The following is a 25,705-nucleotide window of genomic DNA, read 5'->3' as shown; positions in this document are numbered from 1 at the left end:
ATATGAACATGTTCCTGCATTTTATTGGCTGTGTCGGTGGTAGGTATAGTAGAGAATTTAAACAAGTCACAGTGCCATGCCATCTTGCTTGGCACAGTGCACTGCATGACACCAATGACATTCCCCAGAAATGACATCACAACCACCCACAGGTACTGTCATTTGCCAGCTGAAGATAATACAACTACTGTAGCATAAAATGAGCATAAAAAGGTGTGGATGATTTAGTAAACTTATTATTACCTTACTTACCATGTGTCAGTGTTGATTTGTCAATGAACGACTATGTAAAATATTTCATGTGAAGGAACTGAAGGCTACTACTTCACTTGAAGAAATACAAGCACCTGAAATACAGAGGAATAAGCACGTACATTTGTGGTCAGTAGATATTTCATATTTATTAAAGTTCCTGCACCTGCAAGGAAAAAGGCCTGTGGAATATGTGACACACTACCAGATGTCGCTGTGCGATGAGTCAAGCTTTAATAGATCAGCGCTGCTTTCCAGACGACTCTTTCAACTTCCCCACGAGAACCTCGTTCTTCCGGCATTCCTTCAAAAAGAAAGCAGGGGAATGAGTCACTTCAAGACAACTGGAACAAAACACACAGAAGCTGAACAAAAAAAGAAAAAAAAAAAGAGCAATACTTATTCCAGCAACATGCACTGCGACAATGCCAAGCTAAATGTAGGCAACAGCTGGAGTAGGTTCACCACCAGTAAAAAAAAAAAAAGAATGCATCTAGATAAGCACGCATGGTATACAACAGGATGCTTTTGATTTAACGAACTTGGTCTTCATTAGAGTTTTCAGTTCACAAAGATGCAATTGCAATGCTCTCAACAAGAATGGGTGATGCAATTTTAACTTTTCACCTGATTTGTCAACACCTTCAGTAAAACGGCGAGTTGAGCGAGTTGGCACATAATTGTAGTGCTGTTTTTTTTTTTTTGTCAATATTGTTACATTAGGCGGTGCATGCACTGATATGCGCATAAGGAAGGAGGAAGAAGAATCTCGTGAATTTTGGAGAAGTTCGAGCAGTGTTGGCTGGTGCCTGGTTGACGCTGCTCTGTTTCTGTGTGCTGCTCGTCTTGGACTAATCCCTTGGCCTTACCATGCCACGTATCAATACCTTCAACTTTGCTAATGGCTCAGAACCAGTGAAGCTGCAAGCAAATACCTTAAAGATGTTCTGCACACAAGAAACCAATGCAATTATTACCAGCAGTTATGAAAAAGCTTTAAGGCAGGCATACTTAAGTCAGATGAATATTCTCATGCAGTTACAGTCCAATGGTTTATGGTAATACGCTCACAGTGTGACAACTACAGTATGGTCAGTTCTTATCTGCGCATAGGAAGCTACGTGCAGATGTTGCTTGCATAGAATTCCTTGCCTAAAAGCCTATCCTGGTCTCTTCTGCACTGTAAAACCTTACATCTCTTTCAATATGCTGCTGAATGCCTCTCTCTTTAGTCAAAAAGTGCCAAGATGATCAACCTGTCTTTCTCTTGTCACTGAAGACCACTTGCAAGGACTATGATAATAAATTGGCAGAAGATTACAATACCCAGATGTGAAAATTAGAGGCTGGTCTTCACATACCTTGTTTTTGCAATATGCAGAAGTAAATAACTCGAGAGAGAAGAGGGAAAGTGTGTGTGTGTGCGTGTGTGTGTTTATTTACACACACGCACGCACACACATTGTTGCGGGGCTGCAAGCCAATGAACATAGGAAAACAGAGAGAAGATGGCCTATCGGGAGCGCTCCTGCTCGCACCACTGCTCACTTCTTCCTCGTCCGTAACATCATCTGGAGCCATTGAGCGATCGTCCCGATCGTGGACAAGGAAGTTTGTCGATGTCGATGAGATCCATGGCATGACGACGGGCGCGACTGGATGAAGAATGAATTCTGGTCCAGGACGCTTTCGGGCCACACGTCGCCAAGATCATATATATATATTATATATGCTGACACTACTTTTCAGTTTCCCACATACATATAATCATCCTTCAACTGGCACTCCTTTCCTAGTTCTTGATTGTCATGAAAGAGACCTTGTGACCTGAGAAGTGGCAAAAGATGTTTTCCAGGTGCTGAACCAATGCCTGGTTCTGAACATTGAGGTGTATGCACTACTAACAAGGGGTCGTAACAGCAGCCGACCTTGTTTCAAGTGGCACGTGGGTAACATGGGTGCGTTTTTCTTATGACCGTATGCCAGTGCATCATACTACACAGTAGCCGGCACAAGCTCAGTGCGACCCCTCTCTCCAGCTCCTTCCACCTTTGCATCTTATGCTGCTGCCCTCCCAACTATCCAGTCAATCCCCCTCCTCTACCTTTCATTCTCCCCCACCAATGTACCGTCTTTGCCAAAAGTAAACGGGCTGCGTGTTCCACTTCTACGTCGGGTGGCAGAGAATTCAGACCATTTCTGAAGCTGTAAATATGTGCAAAGTAAAGGTGGGCTCCTGCCGTCACTCCTTACAAGTTGTTGGTTGGTTGGTTGGTTTGTGGGGTTCAACGTCCCAAAGCAACTCAGACTATGAGAGACGCCGTAGTGAAGGACTCCGAAAATTTCGACCACCTGGGGTTCTTTAACGTGCGCCGGCATCGTACAGCACACGTTGTGATTATCTGGTGATCAATGATGGCTTCAGAATACAAGCGAGAAGCAAAACATGCAGCCTGGTTACTCTTGGCAAAGACGGTACATTCATTTGGTCGTGCCATAAGTGTCTGTTGCCATGGTAGTCAACCTTCAGTGTTTGTCACAACCTCCTCTTTCCAAGGTAGCCTTCTGCTTTCCATGGCAGTCACCCTTTCACTTCTTCGCACAGCACCCTCAGGTTGCACATTCTTTGGCCCTCCTCATAACCAGTTCCTTCCTTGGTAGCCACCCTCTGGTTTTTCTTTTTCCTATGGTGACAACCACCTTCCAGTTGTGAATTCCTTCCCCTTCACCATACCTTCCTCTCCCTCCCTGTCTTCACTCTCCTCTATATGTGAGGAGGACATTTTTGTCTCTCCACTCTACCACCTGCCAGCTGTGATAGGTGACAGTTCGCTCTGCTACAACCTACCACACAAGGTGGCCGGCTTAGCCAACTACATGGACAACTATACCAACAATGCGCAATCTAGGAACGGGCACGTAGAGCTGCGCTCTAAATGTGGAATGTTCCAGTAATCAAATTGACAGGGGCACAGAAATTCGAAAGGATGGAACAACTGAGAAGCTGCAAAATAAAACTGGCTTTAGGTAGAACACAGCAGGCAAATCGTTGGTCTCCACATCCCGAGTACAGTTCTCTGCCAGCTTGGTATAACACTGATACAACTTCTTGAACGACTTTCATAAACGCAAGTTTATACACATGTGTAAATAATATGCAGTAATTCTCGTGTATGAGTCCATACCTGAACACCCTGTGCCTCTTTTACACGTGTTTGGCACTTCGTTCTAAACAACATTGGCAGAAGCTTTAAAGAAGGAAAAGCATACCTCTTTGAATTCCTTGACTGTACGAAAGTAGAGCCTCTGCTTGTCCACCAGCTCCAAGAGGTTGTCATGCAGTCGATCTCGTGACATCTTTGCTTCTTGCCTTTTTTTCTCAACCTGTAGGGAAAAGAAAATCACACCATACAATGTTTACTCAGAAAGGAATGCAATTTTTCTGCCACAGTAGCTTGTAGCATACAGTCAACAACAGAAATAGGCAAGGCCTGTTTTCTTGGTATACAGCAAAGAGGTACAGTTCTTCAGACAGAACAAACCAGGTTTTTCCAATAGTAGACACATAAAGCAAAAGAAAGGAAAAGCGGTAAGTACTGTTAGAGCGCAAACATATGCGTTCTACTTCAAAAAACAATGACAATGCAGTAAACTAGCTCGTTTCTTGGTCTAGTTCGTATAGTGTGTGAGATAATGCAGCTGACCTGACTTTCTTTCTCTTTCCTGTCCCTTCTTCTATTCGCCTTCAAGTTATTTCATTTGCGCTAAGTTGTTTCACATCATTATGGACCAACTAGCCCAACAAAAAGTTTTACTTCATGACCTGACTTGAATATAGTTTACCCAAGCCCATATTCTGAAAGTCCTGTGACAGTAGGTCATGAAACTGTCAGAACGGTGATGCCTACAATCGTGAAAAAAGTGGGTGGCATTTGAGAAATATACCTGCTTCTATAAAATATCTTCAGAAAAACAGATAAGTCTAGCAATGGAGAAAAACATTGCACAGGTCAGCAGAAGCACTGCAGCAACAAGATACAATTCGTTTACTTATTTTTCACAATCAGGAAAAATTTCTACAAACACATTATGAAAGACGTGGGTTTCTTTAAAATCAAAAAGATGTAAAAACGTTTAATGCAATAGTGTTAAAGACTTCATTATGCAGAAAACCTGATGTTGTCATGAGCAAAAAAACGATGGGCATGGCTCTAGCAGGCGGCATTTAGTGGATAGCATGTCCACCTACTGGTAGGACAGCGAGTTGCGCGGTGTCACGAGACCATATAACATAGCAGGAAATGCCAACTGTGTGCATGTGCACTCCGGAAATCCTGGTAACGAGGCCACCAATGTCCACGCCCGAGGACTCATAAACCGGGCGGCGGCAGATGCTGGCCAGGACTCGAGAGAGCGCATGCATACGTTCAGCAAGCTGACGCAGACTTGTCAAGCCGAGCGGCAGCTCTATCCTCCACCACACTCATCCCTCACCATCCACCACCACATCCTGTGGTGCTGTCTGCAGACCCGAACCCTCCCCACACCTCACCTACTATACTGCATGCACCCGAGTGCATTTACCCTACCCCATCCTGTTCCATGTGCTCCCACCCCACTGCGACCCTAACACATATCCTCACGAAGTGCCTGGCTTAGCCTCCCCCGCCGGGCTCGGAGCTCTCCAAGCCTCACTGCGAGCAATAGACCCTCCCCGGCAGAAAACCGTCACCACGCGTGCCGCAGATGTGCTGCAGTGGCACAGACTGTGAGGCATCTAGAGTAGTGAGGTTGTACCTGGCCCGGGCTTGCAGCCCACCCCTGTGGACATTAGTTTTATCTCTCTCTCTCTCGCTACGGCTTTGTTAAAGCAGGGCTTTAATAAGCGTCTATGTCAGGCGGTCTTTCACATAATTTGGTGGCTTACACCTGGATGCCAACAAATGTGGCTGATATAGTGAAAGCACAAATTAGAGGAGCACTAGTGATTAAGCGAGTATCAAAGCTGACATGTTAGAATGAGCATTTGCAAGAGGAGCTGCGGATGGGAGCCATTAACACTATCACGTCATACCCTTGAATGTGGAGCTGAAGTGTCCCCCCCGCTTTTTTTTTTTTTTTCTCATGGTGCTGAATTGATGTCACCACCTCGCTGCAGACTTTACTGCACACTAAAGGTCTGGCCGCACACCTCACTTTTACACTTTAACGACTTTAGTGCAGCGTGCAGCAAAAGCCAGTATCACCAAAAAAAGGCATGAACCCACTTGACCGTGAAAATACACACCCAAACAAGAAGTGGGATATTGCTTGACAGTATGAACAAGATGAAGATGAAGCCATAAAAAATATCAGCAGGAGGTGTTAACATCATCAAGTTAGCACTTGAGTGCTCACAGGGACAAAATGCCATGAGTGGATCAAGGATAGGGGCAGCTGCATTAGCCCATAGCGCATACACGTGCCTTCATCTGAACATCTTTCAGCTTTTAGCTTTTCATGTATTTTCTCTGGGCTGGACAAGTAGTTTGTAGCCTTCACTCTATTCAGATATGTACTGGGTATTCATCTATTGAGTCTTCATTTCTAGGCCTAGCTGAAAAAGCAAATGAAAGACAAGTGGTTAATGCAAGGGATGCAGTTAAACCTACTAAAAGAAACCGCACCTCTTTGTCCCGTGTCTAAACAATACAATTACACGAGGCCTTGCAGTTTCTTTTTCCCATGCTAACCATTCCACTTTTTCAGTGGGGCAGCAGCTTACGCACTGTAATCAATTCCTGCACACTATCATGTATGGTGCACAGGAAAAAAAGCAAGCAAGGAAACCCATGAAAACGAAAGTACCAGTACTGCCATACAAGCAGACCTCCTGCACATGATCAATTTTCTGTCAATGTGCAAAAATATATATATATATATAACAAACAGAGCCAGTGTGCCTCTTTCCTTAATGCCTTCACTAGCATGTCAACACAAGTAGAAGAGGAAGTAGAATAGGGCTGCAAGAAATGTGGGCATACCTTTAGTCTGTTCTGCTTCACTCCGTCAACAATTTGCTCAAACTGAGCCAGGAACTGGTCTTTTGTTGCAGGGTTGGACATAGCCCTGTAAGCAAACAGGATGTCTTGAATGTTCAGAAACAATCATCACAAAAATGTTGCCCCGAATTCCTACACACCAACTGTGAGGCAACCCTCTGCGCGCTGGTGCTCCATACCGTTGTAACACCAAGCTTTTAATATAGCTAAATAAATGATGGCACATCATTCTCTCTTTGCTAGATGTTCATTTCAAGCCAAATGGGGATGAATTATGCTCCTAGTGTAGCCCTGTCTGCCACAACCACTGAAATAACCTGTCAACACTGAGGTTGTGGCTTAATTGGACACCATTTCTTGTGTACAGAGTCACTCAATATGAAAAGGAACGATATAGCTGGGGACAATAGCAGCCACATGTACTTGAGATTATGCCCTCAGAAGAATAAGGAACAGCTTTATCTCACACTAATTAGCACAGCAATATGGAGTTTTGTAAGGAGCAAGGGGTTGATGTCCAGCCGAATAAAAAGAAGGTTACCTCGTGTCTAATGTATGGCCAGGTCCACCCACTGAAACAGTGAACTCGGGCAGGGCAGTGTTGGGAATATAGTACCTACTGTGACTGTCTGGACCTTACCTGCATATGGACCCTCAAAAAAATATGCAGTGAACTCGGACAGGGCAGTGTTGGGAATATAGTGCCTACTGTGGCTCTGTCTAGACCTTACCTGCCTATGGACCCTCAAAAAAATATGCAAGCTGTGGTGACATCAACCTGGGAGGCCAACATCGAGTAAGCCGAACTATTTCAAACGCTTAGAAGTTCATGCGAGCACGCTTGCCCACAAATAAGGTCTTATTCACCTATCAAGCACATTATAACAAAAAAAACTAACATGCTTATCACTGAAAGCTCTTCTGCAGAGAAAATTATGTTAACAATGTGCTTTAGGGATACACTCCACCACATCAGAGAAAAAAAAAAGTAGGACTGAAAGCACTGGACAGCTCTTCAATAGTGTGCCACAAAACTTAACAGCTCATCCTTAGTTAATTATTTGTCTGTGAAAGCAACTTTTTTAAGCATGAAATGTTTTAGCACCCGTTGCTGGCAACCTTTAGGTGACGTTGAGCCAACACTGAGAACAAACATCCAGGCAACGATCCTCTTTCATCCAGGCACCGATTTCCCTTTATCTGGGCACCGAAACAAATTTCCTGGCACCGAACGCGATTTAATGATACGAGTTCTCTGCTCTCCAAGGATTCCACTCCTTCCCCAAGTATGGCATCACGGTGCCACACACTTACGCACAAACACCACCTGAGGCCAGCAGTCAAGGCAGCAGCTGTTCGAAGTGTGTTCACACATTTGGAATTAAGTCCATTACCGTGTTGTAGCATCAGCTCATGGAATTTTGCTTTTTAGCAGATGGTTGTATACACGCTGTACTCGAGCACGCTGGTCCTCCTAAAATCTCTTTGAGGCCGCATACGCTTCTACATTGTTCCATATTTCAGTGCTGTTACTGTGATAGCTGCTTAAGCCAAGGAATGGAGCCTGATAAAAGGAGAGATAGGAAGAGTCTTGCAAAAAGCTATCGCTCTGCGAGTTATATGCCACAGCAGAGAACTGCTCGCCCCTGCCGACAATGTGCTATGCCCGCAACCTTTTCAAGCTTGCACCTACTCACAATTATGGGAAAGGCAGTAATCTTTTTTATAGAAACAAAATTATCCTGCCATTCTGCACAGAAGGAATTTTAAGTGCAGCCTGCTAACTTTGTGATAACAGCACTGAATGCTTTCGACACTAATCACAGACACTATGCTGCAAAAGAATAGATTCCATTATAAAAATGGGAACTAATGCACAGACATCCCCAGGAAGGGTGGAAAATCTGTCTCTGCTGATCCCTTATGCTCTGCTATCAACCCATAACAGGCTGTTAAGTAACAAGAAAAAAAAAAGAAACTCACTCAGTGAAGTTTTCTAGTACTGAGTTGAGAAGTCCAATCTGGAAATGCATGACACAGAACTGTTAACAATTACCCAATAACACAAGAGCCAATACAAAAAATAATTCATAATATGTTACTATCTGAGGTGAGCTTCCACCATAAAAAGGTAAGTGAACTAAAACTGCGTAATGTAGCAATGGTGTGATGTCTTCCAGTATTCCAATATTAGATAATGTTTCTTCCAATATTAAATAACGATTTCAGCCCAACCTGGTCTTAAAAACGACAGGCTATGATGCATGTATGTTAATTTATATGAAAAACAAAATGTGATAAACACATACAAAGCAGATTTGTAAAATTAATTAGCAGTCTGCAAAGCTTGGCCCATTTAACAGCAAGCTCAGCTCAAGCGTCACTCAAAATACATGGCCGGCATACCTCTTTGTCGAGATACATGCGGATGTCATCCAGAGTGTTGTACAATGTGAAGAACTGCTTTGTCTCCCGGTGCGTAGCAGCCACTGTTTGGGATGGCATGCAAGTGAAACTCAGCATATTTTTCATGCCAAGAATGTCACACCTAAAGTAGATGATGCATTTATTTTCAACTCGTCTTTTTATCTCTTTATTCTTAAAATAACAAGTCTGACCGCTGAAAAGTATGACTGCTTAGGAATTAATCACTGCAGCTTTTAGATTAGCAAAATATTTGCCACCATGCAACATCTGGATTCATTAGAGCAAAAAAATAAAGGACAGCTTTCCACTGACCCTGCTCTTTGAGTAAAAAAGAGAAACTTTCTAAGCTAGATTTAACCATAAGATCTCCAAACAAAGGAGATCTTAAAGACTATTTCTAATGTGATTATTAAACAAATGTAGGTCAATAGTTGATATTCAGCAAGTACACTGGTCTGCTCAAAAAGTTGCATCAACACTCTAAAAAAAAAAACGGGGGGGAGCGGGGGGCAAGCAAAGGGTTTAAAAGCATCTCAAAGAGACTCTGCAATACAAACGTCGACATTTTCTATTTTTAAATTCTGCCCCTAAATTTTGCTTTTACGATAAGTCATACCCAGCACTATAGTTTTGCCAAATAAATTATCCTGAACAATATTGATACCCTAGCTGCCATGCAATTTTAGAATACACAGCTCACAGTGTTTCATGCTGTAGTATGATGCGGAGTGAGACATCTTGGTGTCTCCAGACCACGTATTGTTATTAATGTACATACTTTACCACAGAAATATTGTGTGGTATACTGTATTTCCCGGTGCATAAGACGCACCTCTCGTATTTAGAGGCTTCTGCGCTTTAAACAGATTTAAACAGTTTTGAGGCTGTTTGAGTCCTGCCCACGTTCCATCTAGAAACATTGTGCAAAAAGAAAACAAAAATATGCAATAAGATGCACCGTTGTATAGGACATATTAGTAAAATTGTGAAAAAACTGCATCTTATGCACCGGAATATATGGTACTTACTGCATTCATTCAGGGCATAAAGAAAAGTGAATAGCCACGTAATGATGCCTTCATTAACTTTATCCCAAGCTATTTCGTCACAAAGAGCTACTGCCTGCACTGTCTGCATAACGAGATCCATTCAGTAGTATTGCAGAGCTACCGCCTAATTAGCATTATCGAGCGCAGTGAAGCAGCTTTAGAGTACCATGAGCTTACCTTGGCCATAAAGCTCGACAAAACGGCGTTGGTACTGGTTCAACTCAGCACGGGATGGGACTTCATCAATCTTTCTCTGAATGCCCGCTATTTCGCGGTTCTTTTTAGCCTGCAAAAAGAAGCAGTTCCTGGAATGCAGTGCCCTACTCCAGTTATCAGAAATAAGCACTGGATATCAATACATCAACTATTAGCAGAAACAAAAAAGATGCAACATCACAAGATGCTTTGCAGCTCAGGAACTCACGAACAGAGCTGAGGTTCTTGGCTTTCAGCAAGGCATACTCAGCAAAACCAGGTGATATTCCACAAGACTCAGAATGAGATGAAAATGTTCAAATGCAGCCACTACATCTCATTCGATCACCAGCCCACTCTCATTTCAGATCAGTAAAAACAAACAGAAGAAGCCAACTGGAAACCAAATGCTGCCTGTTCCACAGTTGACAACTGGAGCACTTGAAATGGTGAGCTACAAATGGTGAGGTAACAAAAGCTTGCACACATACACAATATACTATTTTTCAGGTTGATACACCAATGCACATTAAGATCACCAGTACACATTTCTTTTTCAACACTGTCATCATGCTCGTCCAAACATTTGTTCAACTGGTATTTCAAGGCATCAACACCAGCTTAGAAGAAATCTGTATTATGTCCCTGAAGCCACATCATGGCGGTTTTCTATATAGTGTGTGAACTTCCTGCCACCGAGGTGCTGCCTTTATGAAGCAAAAAGATGCAAATCACTGGATGCCAGGTCAGGGCCAGCTGAGTGCATTCCTCTAGAAATGTAACAATATGTGCATGCTCTTGATAGCTTTGATTTATAGGGTTTAACGTCCCAAGTGACACAGGCTATAAGGGACGCCGTAGTGGAGGGCTTCAGAAATCTCGGCCACCTGGGGTTTCTTTAACGTGCACTGACATCGCAGAGCACACGAGCACCTAGCTTTGCCCCTCTATCGAAAAGCGGGCGCGGCGGCCAGGATTCGATCCCGCATCCTTGGGTGAAGTAGTCAAGCGCCCTAACCATTGCACCACCTCGGCGAGGAGAATGCTGTTGACCAAGCATGGTCAGTCAGGCACTGTCAAGCAGAAATGCGATGCCTGTTAAAGTCTGTGTAGTTTTCTGCAAATGGGGCCACTAGTTTCAAAAGGCCATGCAAAAGCTTTCTTTGCAGGTGTGGCCGTTTTGAGTTACACTTAGAATGAGGGGACGATAAGTGTTTTCCATCCCACCCCCCCTACTGTCCCAACTTGCCACCCAAAGATTTCCATCTCCTTCAAGCATTGCAAAAATATCTAGATGACAGCCGATTCTTAAGTGATGCAGAAGTTCAGCAAGCCATCACAATTTGGTTTCAGGGACTTGATGCAAATTTCTGCTAGTGACATGAGATTGTATAACAGCCATTTATGGCTGCTCGCAAAATAAATACTTTTGTGTGAGCTGTAGGTGCATCACTCGCTGAATCACCTTTGCATCTTTACACCAAAGCACTAATGCAAGATTTTTGGCAGAGACAATTAAGACTGCTTAGATGGGATAACGCGAAAGCATGAACATGACCGAAAAGACCACAGAAGCCTCTTCACATTGCAACCTGCAGCACAAGCATGGCCACCACTACTCTGCTTATGCAAGCATGTTGGAATCTCTAAAAATGCGCGCCTTTTTTAAATGTCGCACATGTCAACCCAGCATCGTGACTGAAGGGACGTTTTGCTGCGCATGAAAGCAGCGCCATGGCCCCTCATTCGACTTCTCCCAGTTACAAGCGGCTCGCTCGTCACACACTCGAGACTTCAAGTGTCCTCGCACGCATGGTTCAAAGCGCCGTTTCTCTCCTTTTTCATCTGTGCCCACTCTCCTGATACTGCTGCATGCCGACGGACCATGAAAGTGGCACATCGCCAACGGGTCTTTTGATTAATAGGACTGGTAAAGCTTTTGATTCAAAATTGGTGCAAAATGCGACACTAAATGAAATGTAAGGTCAGGATGTCGGGAGCACAAACCAGAAGGAGCCGCATGCGCTGGAGCCTCTCGCGTTCCTGCTGGCACTGGGCTTCAACCTGACTGTCCTCCTCACTGCTACTAGCTGCCTGTTCAGGCTCTGGAGATGCCACCAGCTCCTGTAGCCGCTGCATCTCCTGGCGACAGCTGGCCCGGAAGCGAGCCTCCTGGTCAGCCAACTCGGCATCTATGCGCAACAGTGTGCAGAGCTTTGCCAGCTGTGGCTCCTGGCTTCCAACGCCTTCCGCAATGCGCTTGGCTGCCGCACGCACTTCTTCCAGCTGGGCCTCAGCCTGCAATAGAGACCAACAGCATGCAATGGTGGCTGTTATGCTGCTTATCACTCAGATGCTTGTAACTCTGTAAAGTATGCGGTGATATATCCTTTATCTCAATGATACTGACATCAAAGATATAAATTCTTACAAATAAACAGTACGAAAGAGAATTGAACAAAGGTTGAGCAGAAGCCTTCAACTCTCGTTCTACATAAACTTGCCAGCATGGATTTCGCTCCTATTGGTCAACCTCTTTATGTCACCCGGCTACGTGCATGCACTACCACATTTTTTGTAGCATTCCTCCCCAGATCAGCCTTGGACTGGAACAACCTTTCACATGACGCATTGCAAACGCTTGTCCATCAACATTTTTCAAACGTGTAGCTACCATCTTTAAAGGCAACATTTTTTTTATTTGTTTTACCCGAGTAAATATTTTTGTTCTATATGCTACACCCTCCCTTATCTGTAAAATGAGAGGAAGAAGGTGGCTACAGAGTATGAACAAGAACTGAATAAAGGTTGAGGGGACGCCTCTGTTCCCAAGCTGAGTCAACGTTTCAGTAACGGGACTTTTCTTCACCTGTGCCCAGACAAAGACAAGTCCTCTTGTCAAAACGTTGGCTTGGATTGCAAACTGAGCCTCCCCATCAACCCTTGTTTAGTTCTTTCATACCCTATAGCCATCTTCTTCCTTTCATTCTACCCTGGATCCACAAACCCACAAGAAACACAGTGCCATTTGTAAACACAGAAAGTGAGTCATCACTTTTAAACTAACCGCATCATAACCAGTTCAATGATTTATGGCCTCTCGTTCTACCCTGTATCCACAAGCACACAAGAAACACAGCACCATTTGAAAATGCAGAAAGTGACCCATTACTTTTATGTCCATAGTAAGGCTCAGACCTAGACCTTGCCATTTCAGATTTTGGAAATGGATGCTCTTTTATTAAAGCACATGCATTAGTTCACAGAACAGCGAGGTGTCAACAGTGTAGTCACAGGGCAGGAAAGTCAGAGTAAAATAGGCAAAAAATTATCAGCACTGTTTACTCAATATGTACCTAAACCACATTTTAGTATTTCATGCATTTTCCACCAATAATTTCAAGTCAGGAAATGAGCCAGTCACAGAAGATCATCACAAGCTGGACTGCATCCAAATTGCCAGTTCGGCTTCACATCTGCATAAGCACGACTATCATGCAGAAGCCAATGTTTGTGCTAGCAGGTGACATGCAGTGGAACACAAGTGAATAAAGACAGGAGGTGCTGGTAAAAGAATGAAGTCTTCAGTAAGACCCTAAATTCATCCATACAAGCTAGCAAAAAACACTAACTGCCAAGTAGAAACACCCACACAAGTTTCCCGAACTCTGAAATAATGAGAATTTATTCGCTCTTTAAAGGTTCTTCAAGACATTTAGGGCTGGATTATGCAGGTCCCACAAGGAAGTGCAGAACCGCACCATTCAAGCGGGAGCAGAACCTAAGGCTACCCAGATGTTAATTTATGTTCAGACTTTTATGTTCCGAAAATTTTCATGGGCACTTGTACATCAAAAGCCCTACAATCGGTCACTCAATCACTGGCTTAGCTTTTCTATATGACGAGAAACAAGCTTTCAAAGTAAACACAGCTGACTGATTTGTCACTACTATATACAACAAAGCAAGCAAAAAAGAACTGAAAGAATAATTAGATATTGCAGCCAATCAGTGCAGCTAAATGATTTGTAGCTAGTCAGAATGAAAAATCAGATATCTCTAGCATTCAAAACAGGGAACAGTGGTGAGTACATTCTTTCCACTGGCAATCACAATATGTTTTTACTATTGCCTTATGTGGTACACATTGCGATTAGAAGACCAGACAGGAAGGCCGACAGCTCATACTTAGTTCAATCGATGACACAGCAAAATAAAGCTACATTATATTCAGTTGCAGTGACTTTCAACTGTAGTGATATTGAGAAGACTGACGGAGATGAGATCATTGTGTCAACCATAGGTATAAGAAGCTAACAGTCATCCCTAATAAAGAAAACACAGTGATTTCTGTATTCCACTATGTCTATATCAGCTCGGTTCTTATATTGACATCCTACCTTTTCTCTATTCTACTCATTATCTCCATTCATTTTGCTTGAAAGAAACCAAAATGAGTTTCTCTCCATTAAGAGGAAAGCACTACACTGCTCTTGCCCATTTTTAATATGCTCGGTTATAAATGCCCTCTGAAAATCATATCTGTGCATTAAAATGGTAAGGAAGAAAGAACATTTAAAAAGACTGGTGCCCCCACATTAAAAGAACAATGCATGAAGCTAGAAAATTACAGGACTGGTTTGGTTTTGGTTTACGGGGTTTTATATACCAAAGCAACTTAGGCTATGAGAGACACGGTAGTGGAGGGCTCCGGCAATTTCAACCATATGAGGTTCTTTAACGTGCACTGACACCGCACACAGGCATCATGTTTTTTGCCTCCCCTGAAAACCAGCCACCGGTTTTCGATGTGCTTGAATTTGTTTAAAAACGAAAATGGCAAAAGCCACTTTACAGGCCTGCTTTAACTAAATGCACTGCAATTGTCATCACTGCTATCATCATCACTAACTCCATCATTGTCACTGCTATCATCCTTATGCTAGACAAGCAGAATTACAATCTGTTTCTTCTAAGCCTGGCGTGGAGTAGTGGTTTGCGCACTCGGCTAGAGATCAAAGGATAATGGTTCTATTCCTGGTGGAGACACATTTCTTTTTGTTTAGTGTCAGTCCATGCAAAAACATTTCTACCAACAAACGCTGCTGACACCTTTGGCTGACCCTTTTGTCTACACTACCTGTGACCCAAGAAAGGTTTTCAAATTAAAATATGCCCACATGCAGAAATGTACTATAGAGAATCACTCACCTCCTTGTCTTCCTTCTGGAGCACCTCATACTCCTCCCGCAGCTTTTCAAGCTGATCCTGACTCTGGAAGGTATGAGACACAAGACATATAAAGTTCTTCTCGCAAAGCAATTCAGAACAAGAGCTATTTTTGCCAACAGGGAGTTTGAACCACAATTCCAGTCAAGATTAAACTAATTTTCTTAAGGAAATTTTCTTTATATACATGACAACATTGAAACCAGGCCCACCCTCAGCCTTTGTTTTGGAAAGCTTATATTGCGGGTCTAGTATTAGTTACGCTGCAAATATGCATCCATTACAGCCAATCTGAAAATATTGGTGTTGTGTAAATAGTAGTAATCTCGCAACAAGAGAAGTGACAAGAGGTATCAGCTTTGGCATTCCCACTGTGCAAGCATTGATAATAGACAGACATATCTGTGGATTACCATGACTGTTTTAAGTTAAAGTTAAGTTAAGTTAAATTGGTTCACAGGAAGGGAAAGGCGCAGTAACTGTCACACTTGCTCTGTGGACACCCGAACCGCGCCGTAAGGGAAGGGAGGGAGGTGGGAATGAAAGTGAAAAGAGAGAAAGGGGAGCCGTAGTGGAGGGCTACGGAGTAATTTCGACCACCTGGGGATCTTTAACGTGCGCTGACATCGCACAGCACACGGACGCCACTTCGTTTCGCCTCCATCGTAACGCAGCCGCCGAGGTCGGGTTCGAACCCGGGAACTCCGGCACAGTAGTCGGGCGTCTTACCACTGCACCACCCCGGCGGGGCCTGTTTTAAACACCAAAATTATGTTTATGGTATGGGACAGAATGTGATAGGAGCAGTTCTTTTCTTTTCTTCTACAATGGTACAAGTTGAAAAAAAAAACAATTCTTGAAATCTAGAATGAGTATAAAAGCTCCCATATGTCACAATAAAATAGTATGGTGTGTCATTTTGCTCAACAGCCAAATAAAACGTTTGATAATTTGACAAAACACTGACCAGATGTTTCTAGTTAAAGAACTACATCTGAATGACAGAAACGTACGGAATATGATAAATAAGTGAACACACAGTGTTCAATGGTCACGTGTTCTCAATAAGATGTAAACAAAAAGAGCCCAAATCCCGTCAGTCCCATTCATGCTTCCACACAGCTAACCTTGGATTGCTTGTAAAGCTGAGACTTCACCTTATGTTCTGTTGATTAATTAAACAAAGAGTAAGGCATAAGCAAATACTTTACGATGCCAAAAAATGTAAATTGACATTAAATAGATGATATTTAGCTTACTTCCACCTTCTTCACAATTTCTTCTAGAACATAAACTGAAAAAAAAAAAAAAAAAAAAAAGAAAAGGGAAAGCAGTTGCCAAGAAAGAATATGCAAGAACTTTCAATGCCTACTAATATTTTAAGAACTGTGTACAACACTCACCGGTATCAGCAGCCGGTATATATCCTAAATGACTCAGCCACATACACAACTCGCTTTCAGCTAAAGAAAAAGACTCCAATCTAACATAAAGACATTAATAGCGTCCTTGGGAGATCACTGGAATATTATTGTGAACCTTCTCATTAGCCAAAAACATTTTTGATGTTTGTCTCAAACAAGTAAGACATGCTGTATTACTTCCAGTTTGGAGATGGATGATAGCTTGTTTGCTGACTGAACACCGGTTGGTAGAGGTTTGAATAAGAACTGAACACGTTTATTATTCAGTTCATAGAATTCGATTGGTGAAAGTTATTTTTGAACGATTAAGGCATTCCTTTCGGTCCCTTGAAGTCCCAACTATACTTATAGCTGCCAGTCATGTGTTATTGCATGGATTTCGTTTTTCTGCTCCTTTAGCAGGCCCACATTACAGGTTGAACAATGTTATGCTGCCTAATCAAACAGTACGCATTTCTGTGCATGGCATCTTTCTTCCTTTTTCTTTTTGCATCGTGCTCAGTCTGCTCAAGCAAAGACCATGCACTATATAATTTAAAAAAATCATAAAGACAACATCTGCCACGTTATCTTCTACTGAATTTTTTTTCCATACTGAACAAATGGTCAATATCTGAAAGCGCTTTTTCTTTATATTTGTATTCAAAAGTTTCAATAATTCAATTTCCATACCAAAAGTGCTGCCCATGTTGGCAGCTCCTGCCAATTCGACTTTGGACAGACCGATATTGGCAAAACCCAAAATGAGAAGTCGCAGTGTTTGTATATTCACCAGCATAAACATAATCTATCACATTAAGAAATCACTCGATATTGCTATGAAGCCCCACTGTAAGCAATCCCTACTTGGCTTCAGGCAGACAGACACTGGCAAAATCAGTGAATGGGTATCTAGTGCTAGCACAATAAAAAAACTCATAATCACTAATGTGCCTAAATTACAAGTACGCACCTGAATTTACATGACACCTCAAACAGTGCTCATAAATGTATATCCACATTTCAAAACAGACCCTAAGCTCTTCAAATGAGCTGATGCAGCCCTCAAGTAAACAAGCCACAAGAAAAATGCGAGTGCACACCTTTTGCAAGTGTTCCTTCTTTGCTTCCAGTTGCTTTTGCACCGAATTCAGTAGCCTCGCATGTCGGGCAGCACCAGGCATTTGGATCATCGGCTGCAAGCAAAGCAATAGACAATCACAGCTAGCCCCTAACAACAGCGAAAACCATCTATGCTAAGTGCAAAACGGGGGAGCTTGCCTTGCGCTCCAAGTCCTCGGCAATCTCACGAGCTTCAGCAGCTTGCTTCTGTACAATGTTCCCGACAGACTTGGTTGTAAGGCGCCCCTGCAAGCCACAAGAACAAATAGCACTTCACTTGAACAAGCTGCTTGTTTTATTCATTGCTAAGAGCAGACTCAAGCACGATATATTTTCAGCACGTAGCTTCGCACCATTTGGCACCACTTTTGAAAATGACAAGCTCGAGAGTGACTGCCCTCTCCTAGAACCAGCTGCTCCTGCCAACTTCATACACTTGAAATGTCTTGCAGACCAAATGATGTTTTCTCGATCGCAAACGGAGCAAACGTCTTTCACTGCACACTGTAACTATCAGGTGGTCTTCAGACTTCATCTTTTTCACATACAGCATGCATTTGATAGTCAAGAATCTACTACATACAAAAAAAAAATCATTGCAGCACACAGTAGTGCACAGTGAAAAGCTTACAAGAACACCATACAAGCTTGACTGCATACCTAACACTTAAGCTCTGCATTTAAGGGTATGACACCATAGCGTAGCCTGCCAGTCCACATAAAGCCCAGCTTTACCCAAGCCTTATAAACTTGCCTGCGTGGCCTAGGGGTAATGTGAATGCAAGGGTCCTGGCAGGCTGATCCTGATATAACCCTCCCATGTGAAAGGAGAGGCCCCAGTTGGTAACTCCTGCCAAACATAACATCAGGCAACCTACGTCCAGTCAGTGCGCAGCCATGCCTGCTGCCAGTTACGCCTGCCAGCGCCACGCTCGTGATTTTTCGCTTACAATGCCAACCCGGCGCTGACGCCAGATTTTCGGCGAACAAGGCCTTTAATGCTATCACGTTACAACACAACAATGAACTGCATAGCCCCTATAGACCCTTTCATTGAGCGAGGGAATTGTCGAAAAGCCTCCTCTCTGGACTGCAGAAAAACCGGTTTCTCTGCGGCTTCCACCGTGCTAGCGACAAGTGCAAAATGCACTCCAGCGAGCACTATGGCGGCACCCAGCGACCACTTGTATAGGATGATGTTAGGATAAGAAAAGTTGTATAGGATGGTGTGAATGTCTGCCACAACCAGAAATAAGTTGCGAGGGGTGGGATAGAAATGTGGGCAACCTGTTTATAATGTCCACAAGCCATCACGATTCATCACTGTTTGCTCAAGTGTGATTCAAGGATATTACATCTGCCACTTAGCTCAATTGAGATTGACTAGTATATAAAGATTCCTCATCATACTTGCCAAGGTTGGATGGGCATTGTATGCTGCAGAGCAATGAAACAGGCATCCAACCATATCTATTTGGCTCCGGAGACAATGCTAGAGTGCCAATGCACCGACTTAAGCATACAAACCACAAACATCCAAAAGCTCAAGTCTAGCAGCTGCCAACAGATTTGGTTGCATCATTTGCAAATAACCTAGGCTTCAAAACAATATTACATGGTGCACAAACTTTCCTAAGGATCTTGCTTAACTCTGAACACCTCAAAAAGCTACACTGAGCCCAGCAAGCAGGAACAAATGCCCCCAACACACAGTGGTGAAAGCAATTTGAGCACTCTAAATTTTTTTGGACATCGCTATAGAAAGTAGTAAGTAGATATGAAACCAAAAATACAAAGTGAGAACTGAAGTAGGTGACCATATCACAAACTTACTTGACCATTTGAGACTCGTCAGATAGAAATGTGATCTCACCGTGATGCAGCGACAATGACACAGGCAGAGCTCACTTTCTTGCTCTAGAGTGAAGTACTTATGAGGGGTGTTCAAAAAGTAATACATCCCACACTTTTTCTCGAGCACTGTTTATTCAAAATTTATGAAATTCACAATACTAAAGCTGTATATCTGCAAGACCTGTAGAAATATTCAATAAAATCTCCGTCAAATTGTTTTGCTGCTTACGCCACCGATGCATACCCCATTTGTAGCAGCCTTTTGTCTTTCATGACACTAGAACGGGCAGTACCACTCAATCTCGCAGCAGCCTTCAGACAAAAAAAGCGAATGCCAAATTGCCAAATTTGGCTTCACTGTACTTCCTCACCTTCTTTACACTCCTGGCTTGGCATCGTATGATATTCATTTTTCAGAATGACAAGAACATTATTCACACCGTAAGGACATGGCTGCATCTGGGCCCGTATTCCGAGTTTGTGTCGTTATCGAAATGGCGTTATCTCACGTGAACTCGAGTCATCTGATTAGTCAAAATGCCGGAACTGGGTGTTGCCGCTGCAAAACCGAAAGCGGGGGCAACATCCTTTTCAAGCGTTTTCCCCAATCAGGTGACTCGAGGTAGGGGAGATAATGATAACGACGTAAACTCGGAATGCGGGCCCAGAAGGAAAAAAAACTAATACAAAGGGGGTATGCAAGCGTTTCTTCACCAAATAAGTTGACCAAGATTGCATTGAAAATTACTACAGGTACAGCAGATATGCAGCAGTAATATTGGTGAATTTCACAAATTTTCAACAAACAGTGCTCGAGAAAAAAAGAAAAATGGGAGGCACTATCTTTTCAACCACCTTTAGACAAGTGTCATGACAGCAACGCAACCATGATTCTATGTTGGCCACATCATAAGAAAAAAGTAATTTCTGCTCACTTAGCATTCTACTAACCAAGACAGGTGTCCACTGGTACTAGTGGATACCTATCACTCATCTGTTCTCTCAAAGTAACGACTTGCATAATATGTATGTGCTACCAAACATTCAGTGACGCATTTTAGGTCCAAAAACAGTAACACATGGGCGGAGAATTCCAGTCCACATGATGAGCACTCACCTCAGAAGAAGCAAGCGGAGCCATGTTGCTCAGAATCACCTCAGACTCCTGCAAAATTGTGGTCAATTATTGTCAATAACTCTACACTGGTTATAGCAGTGAAGCTCACTCAGCCAGCCACATTCTTGTGCAGTGCATCCCCTTCTCATTTATCAACACTGGCCTGACTCATTGCAACAGTATAACAGTTAAGTTGTTACAATTTACCCATCATCTAAAAAAGGTGAACAAATATATGTATATATATATATATATATATATATATATATATATATATATATATATATATATATATATATATATACATATATTAATGGAAATTGATGATGCTTCCACAGATTGCTTTGCCTATTTTTTTTCTGTAGTCACCGAAAGTAACTGATGGTCAAATATTTAGAGGAATCCCCCAAGGTGAAGTAGGTTTCTAATAAGGGAGTATTTACTCAGTGACATACACTCAAGCGCAGCCATATGGCTACAGAGGAAAGCTATACAGCTTTCTCAGAAACTTCGTAGTTAAAGAAAAATTCGCCCTGATCCGGGGATCCAACGCGGCACCACCACCTTTCCGGGGCAATCGCTCTACCAACTGAGCTAACCACCAGGACGGTTAGCAGATCAGATGGTAGGGCGAGAGCTAATTGATCTATAACTCGAAGTGGCAATGGTGTTGTTCAAATATTTAGGGGAATCCCCCAAGGCTAACCGATGCAGGCAAGCTTAACCGATGCAGGCATGACAAATAAAAACAAAATTTTCCAGCTGTCAAGTCAATCACCTGAAATGCCTGCAAGCACAAGGGGATGTGCATGCACTTTCCGCTGGTATTAATACGAGGCAATTGGGCCACAAGGCAGCACTGAAATATGTTTGCACCAAATACTTCGTTCCCTGTAAACTTTTGCTGCAAATTTTACTTTCTACATGTCTGTTACTAAAGCAAAGGTGTGTTAATGTGCGCCAATTAATCCGCTGCATCAAGGAAAGAACAGCAGTCACCAAGAAAGATGAATTTAGTTATGCAGCTATGTTTATCTCATAGTCTGCCTCAACGAAAGGCTCAAAGAGCAGGACGACTTAGCAAATATGAATTACATAACTGTAACAGTAGGAGCAACCACAGTGCAAATATATCAAGCTTTATGTACACATTTAATTATATGTTAAAGCTGTGTAACTGCAGGAGTAACTACACAAATGTACAACCACCTTGCCCAGAAGTCATACCTGCTGGGATTGGTCACCTTCAGCTGACCCCTTAGGTCGATGAACACCAGAGCCGTATTCAAGTAGAGTGGCCTGCACCTGAGCTGCTTCTGTCTTGAGTGTGTGCCGTGCATGATGGCGGTAGCGCCGTCTCGGACGGTAACGCTCCTGCCACGAACACATAAAAGGTTACACAATAGAGAGGGAAGCTCAAGGCATCATTCAGCAGACGAACCTGCAATATATTTTAGATACTTCACGCATGCAAGGAGAAAACATGAACCTACCTGGAGGGCAGCATAAGCACCCGAAAAAACTGTCGCAGACTGCATCCTATTAGGGGCATCCTAGCAAAGAAAAAAATGTTAAGTTGTTACAATTTACCCATCATCTAAAAAAAGGTGAACAAACTTTCCCAAGCCCCAAGCTTCAAACTACAGGTGATAAAGTGTGCTGTTTGAAATTCTTCACAGGCTATCACAAACAGGTGCTTATCAGCATTTACACAAATACAATTATATCAGCATATGAGAATCAGTGAAGCCTAGTCACAGCAATATTTGCCACGCTGTGTAAGCTGGTATGGCTGGGATTCGGTAAAAATGTCCCCAGAGTAAATGGCTCTGCAAAATAACGTCCCCAGAAAAAATGTCCCTATTCGCGAAGTAGAAAAAAATGTCCCCGAACGGGGACTGTAGTCTTTGCGCTATAGGATGTACACAGCTTTTCCCTATGTTGAGCTGCAATGATGAATGATATATGCTGTCTTACAATGGCCCCACCTGTCGGCTTGGAAGTGACCCAGAACATCGAACTGATGCGGGCATTCATAACAAAAAAATAATGGCTGCAGTAATACAGTGACAGCACCTCGTTTTCGCTTTGTTTGCGGGGAAAAGGCGAGCTGACCACCAGCTTTACCAGACCAGAAGCTTGGAGTGGTGCTTTAGAGGGGCATAGTGCACGATCGGTTAAGCCTCGTCCTGGTTACACCATCCTACCCCATCACCAGAGAAAGGGTTGAACCTCGTCACCAGAAGGTCTGTGAGGTAATTCTAGTGACGCCTTGTGCTTAGGGCGGTTCCCCGAGACTATACCACTACGCCGTTCCGCTTGTACCTTTCTCAGCGGCCATTATTATCAAGCTGATTAGACCTGTTTAATGACTGCTTAACGAGCTGCGCAGCTCGGAACCATGCAACACGTAAAGAGCCAGGTGGCTCTTTCACCATGTTTTTACACAGTGCTTGTTTATATATTTGACACCCAGAGGGCAGAGGTTCCAAATGATTACATTTAGTCCAAAGACAATAAATAATTGTATAAAATGTGTTTTCTCTAGTTTTTTTTTTTTCTTTTTCTTTTTTTTTTTTTTTTCCGGTGAGTTCTGGAAGAAATCATTCTTAGGACCAGTTGTTTTCTCGGGGACATTTTTTCCTAGGTGCTGCTTTTTCAGGGGCTGTTTCTTCCGGGGTCGTATCTTCTGGGGACCTTTTTTTTTCCGGGGACGTTTTTACCTACACTGGGTATGGCTACAAGGACAGAAGAGCACAGCACAAAGCAGCGAACTTATTGTTCACTGCTTTGTGCTGTGCTCTTATTACGGCAGCGTACCACGGGTCCGTGCGTCTTCTCAAAGAGGTAAACTGCATACTCCCGATGAATGTCCTCGGTCTCTGCTTTTGTTTCAATGGCCTTCTTTACGAGCCACTGCAGACAGAAAAGAAGGTGAAAGCAAAATGAAAGGACGCTCATTAGATGGCAAGCACAAAAGAGAAAACTGCGGTGTGTATGCTTTCACACACATTTTATAACTTGGAAATGCACCAATGCATTTGGCTACATTCCTTCATTAGGAATACAAAGAACTCCTAAAGGCTACATGATTACCTATAAATTTTATGCTTAAATGAAAAAGGTTTCGCTCAGCTTGATAACACATAATGACATACATAGCCCCTGCATCACTCCCTTGCTGTGTCATCACACTGCTCAAAATTGTCAAGTTCACCTTTCTGTTCAGCTAAAGTTAATAACTGAGAAAAACAATAAATAACTGCAAAGTGACCTCTATCAGATGTGAGGTAAGCTGTTTCATAATTTACTAATCACAGATAAAATAGAATAAACAGATATCTTATGTATGATGAGTGGTATAGTACTGTCACAAAGTAACATGAGGTATGAGAAATGAGTGGACTCAGAATTAATTTCAACCACCTGGAATGCTTCAACGTACACTGGCATTGTACAGTACACGAGTGCTTTTAGTTTCTGCCTTGATCAATATGTGGCTGCAGTGTCAAGGATGCGTACGTCTAAAACGCCTGCATGAAAGAGCACCGAACAAGGGTAGAGGGGGAGCCTCAGTTCGCAAGCCGAGCAGTGTCGACAAGTGGACTTTTATGGGCTCTCTCTGCAATTATATTATGAAACAGCTGCAACTATTGCTTTTTCCTGAAATTAAGTAACTCTAATTAGAATAATTTTCAATAAATCCCTATGCATATGCCTTGGAAGATTTTTCCAACTGCATCTTCAGCACGATGCACGAATCCATAATAACTGCAAATGCTGTTTGACAAGAGATGTTTTGTACATTCCTTTGACAAAGCAAGACATAAAAGTCGTTTAGACTTTGACTGCATTGAGGCCCGCAAGAGGTAACTGCAATATACAGCAATAGTGTTTGTTTTTTTTTTTTTTTAATTTTCAAACAACAGTTGTGTATAGCAATTTTATTTGAAGTGTAACATCACAACAAAACATGGCAACTCACTTGAATAACGGGAAATATGTGATCGAAGTCCAGACCCTGTATCTGATGGGGTTCAATGCGATGTGGGCATTTCATCCTTAGCAGCACTCGCACAATCTTCTCGGTCAACGATCTGTTAAACAAGAGTTGTGCATCTCAAACGCACGGCAGGCAGTAATGCGTTCAAATATGTTCAAAGGAGGACTGCCTACATTTTCTGACCAATGCTCAGGTTTTCATTGAAAGGGAGGTCGACATCGATGTCCACAGCACAGACTTCGATGGCCCAAGCCATGCCACCGACGATCTACGCATGCAGTGCACGCTATTAGAAAACAATACGCTGTGAAAACCAAAGCATGATATGCGCAATGAAGAACAACTGACTACCTTATCGAAAGATGATATTCCTTTGATGCGAGCTCGAAAGTAACCAGCCGCGACAAGAAGCTCGCCGATTTCTTGCATCTTGTCATTTTGGTCACCGCTGCCTTGAGCCTGCATGGTGCAAGCGCCAATGCAATTTCAAATGCGCTTATCGGGAACGAAACAGCGGATGCGCTAAAAACTCGAGTGTTCACACAATGCAACTATGCGAAAGTCGTAGTTGAAGCAATCCCCAAATTAGGCTCCAAGCTTCAAAGAGTCGAGATTACCTGCATAAGCGCTGAATCCATGGTGCTCAAAGGTTTGTATGTAGCGATTTATTGCACCGACCTAGATTCTTGGTTCTACTCTAAGCACGTATCAAAGGAGGCACGCCGCAAATCTCCCGGCGAATGCACACGCCCCTCGCAGCGCCAAAAGCGTTTCATATCGGTAACATCGGAAGTTGGCGGTGGAAGCAGTTGAGGGCGCCACAGACTGACAGATGAGTTTACAGATGTGAGCCATGTGAGCGACAGTAGCGACAGCACATCAACTGCAAATCACGGTGCTGCAAATCGCCGAGACCGAAACGCCACTGTCAAATGTCAAACGCTACGCTCGCCTCAACTCAACATCCGATGCCAACGAACTTGCGCTTGCGTGGGAAAAATAAAGCAAAACTA

At 43.0% G+C, this 25,705-nt stretch overlaps 1 protein-coding gene across 2 annotated transcripts; it reads right to left on the bottom strand.

Annotated features, from left to right (window-relative positions):
* Positions 1-354: 354 nt before the first annotated feature.
* LOC146199006 (coiled-coil domain-containing protein 93-like) lies at positions 355-25,577 on the bottom strand. Of its 2 annotated transcripts, XM_084594467.1 has the most exons (18): positions 25,310-25,577; positions 25,044-25,151; positions 24,866-24,960; positions 24,675-24,786; positions 23,510-23,605; positions 22,183-22,242; positions 21,917-22,063; positions 20,690-20,737; positions 17,878-17,964; positions 17,700-17,792; positions 15,176-15,238; positions 11,972-12,262; positions 9,947-10,055; positions 8,700-8,782; positions 8,277-8,314; positions 6,276-6,360; positions 3,523-3,636; positions 355-556 (listed from the first exon to the last, which is right to left on the bottom strand). In XM_084594467.1, exons 1-18 carry the CDS (start codon positions 25,328-25,330, stop codon positions 494-496), a joined length of 1,713 nt encoding a protein of 570 aa, XP_084450593.1. In that variant the 5' UTR covers positions 25,331-25,577; the 3' UTR covers positions 355-493. The 2 variants fall into 2 exon arrangements, with proteins under 2 accessions (XP_084450593.1, XP_084450594.1); XM_084594468.1 differs by lacking the exon at positions 25,310-25,577 and having other exon boundaries at positions 24,866-24,978.
* Positions 25,578-25,705: the final 128 nt, after the last annotated feature.

The sequence above is a fragment of the Amblyomma maculatum genome, chromosome 2 (assembly GCF_055883805.1).
Source record: "Amblyomma maculatum isolate TAMU_Amacu chromosome 2, ASM5588380v1, whole genome shotgun sequence".
Classification (NCBI taxonomy): Eukaryota; Metazoa; Arthropoda; class Arachnida; order Ixodida; family Ixodidae; genus Amblyomma; species Amblyomma maculatum.
The sequence above is the reverse complement of the archived record's forward strand: the minus strand, read 5'-3'. Positions and strand labels throughout refer to the sequence as shown.

Bases quoted from the DNA above. Each gene is read 5' to 3' on its own strand.
- LOC146199006 (XM_084594467.1), bottom strand. From the start codon at position 25,330: ATGGATTCAGCGCTTATGCAG. The intron at 17,793-17,877 runs GCAAGCTCCCCC...CTTTGCTTGCAG, and splicing joins CCGAGGACTTGGAGCGCAAG to CCGATGATCCAAATGCCTGG. The intron at 12,263-15,175 runs GTGAGTGATTCT...TCTCTATTGCAG, and splicing joins TCCAGAAGGAAGACAAGGAG to GCTGAGGCCCAGCTGGAAGA.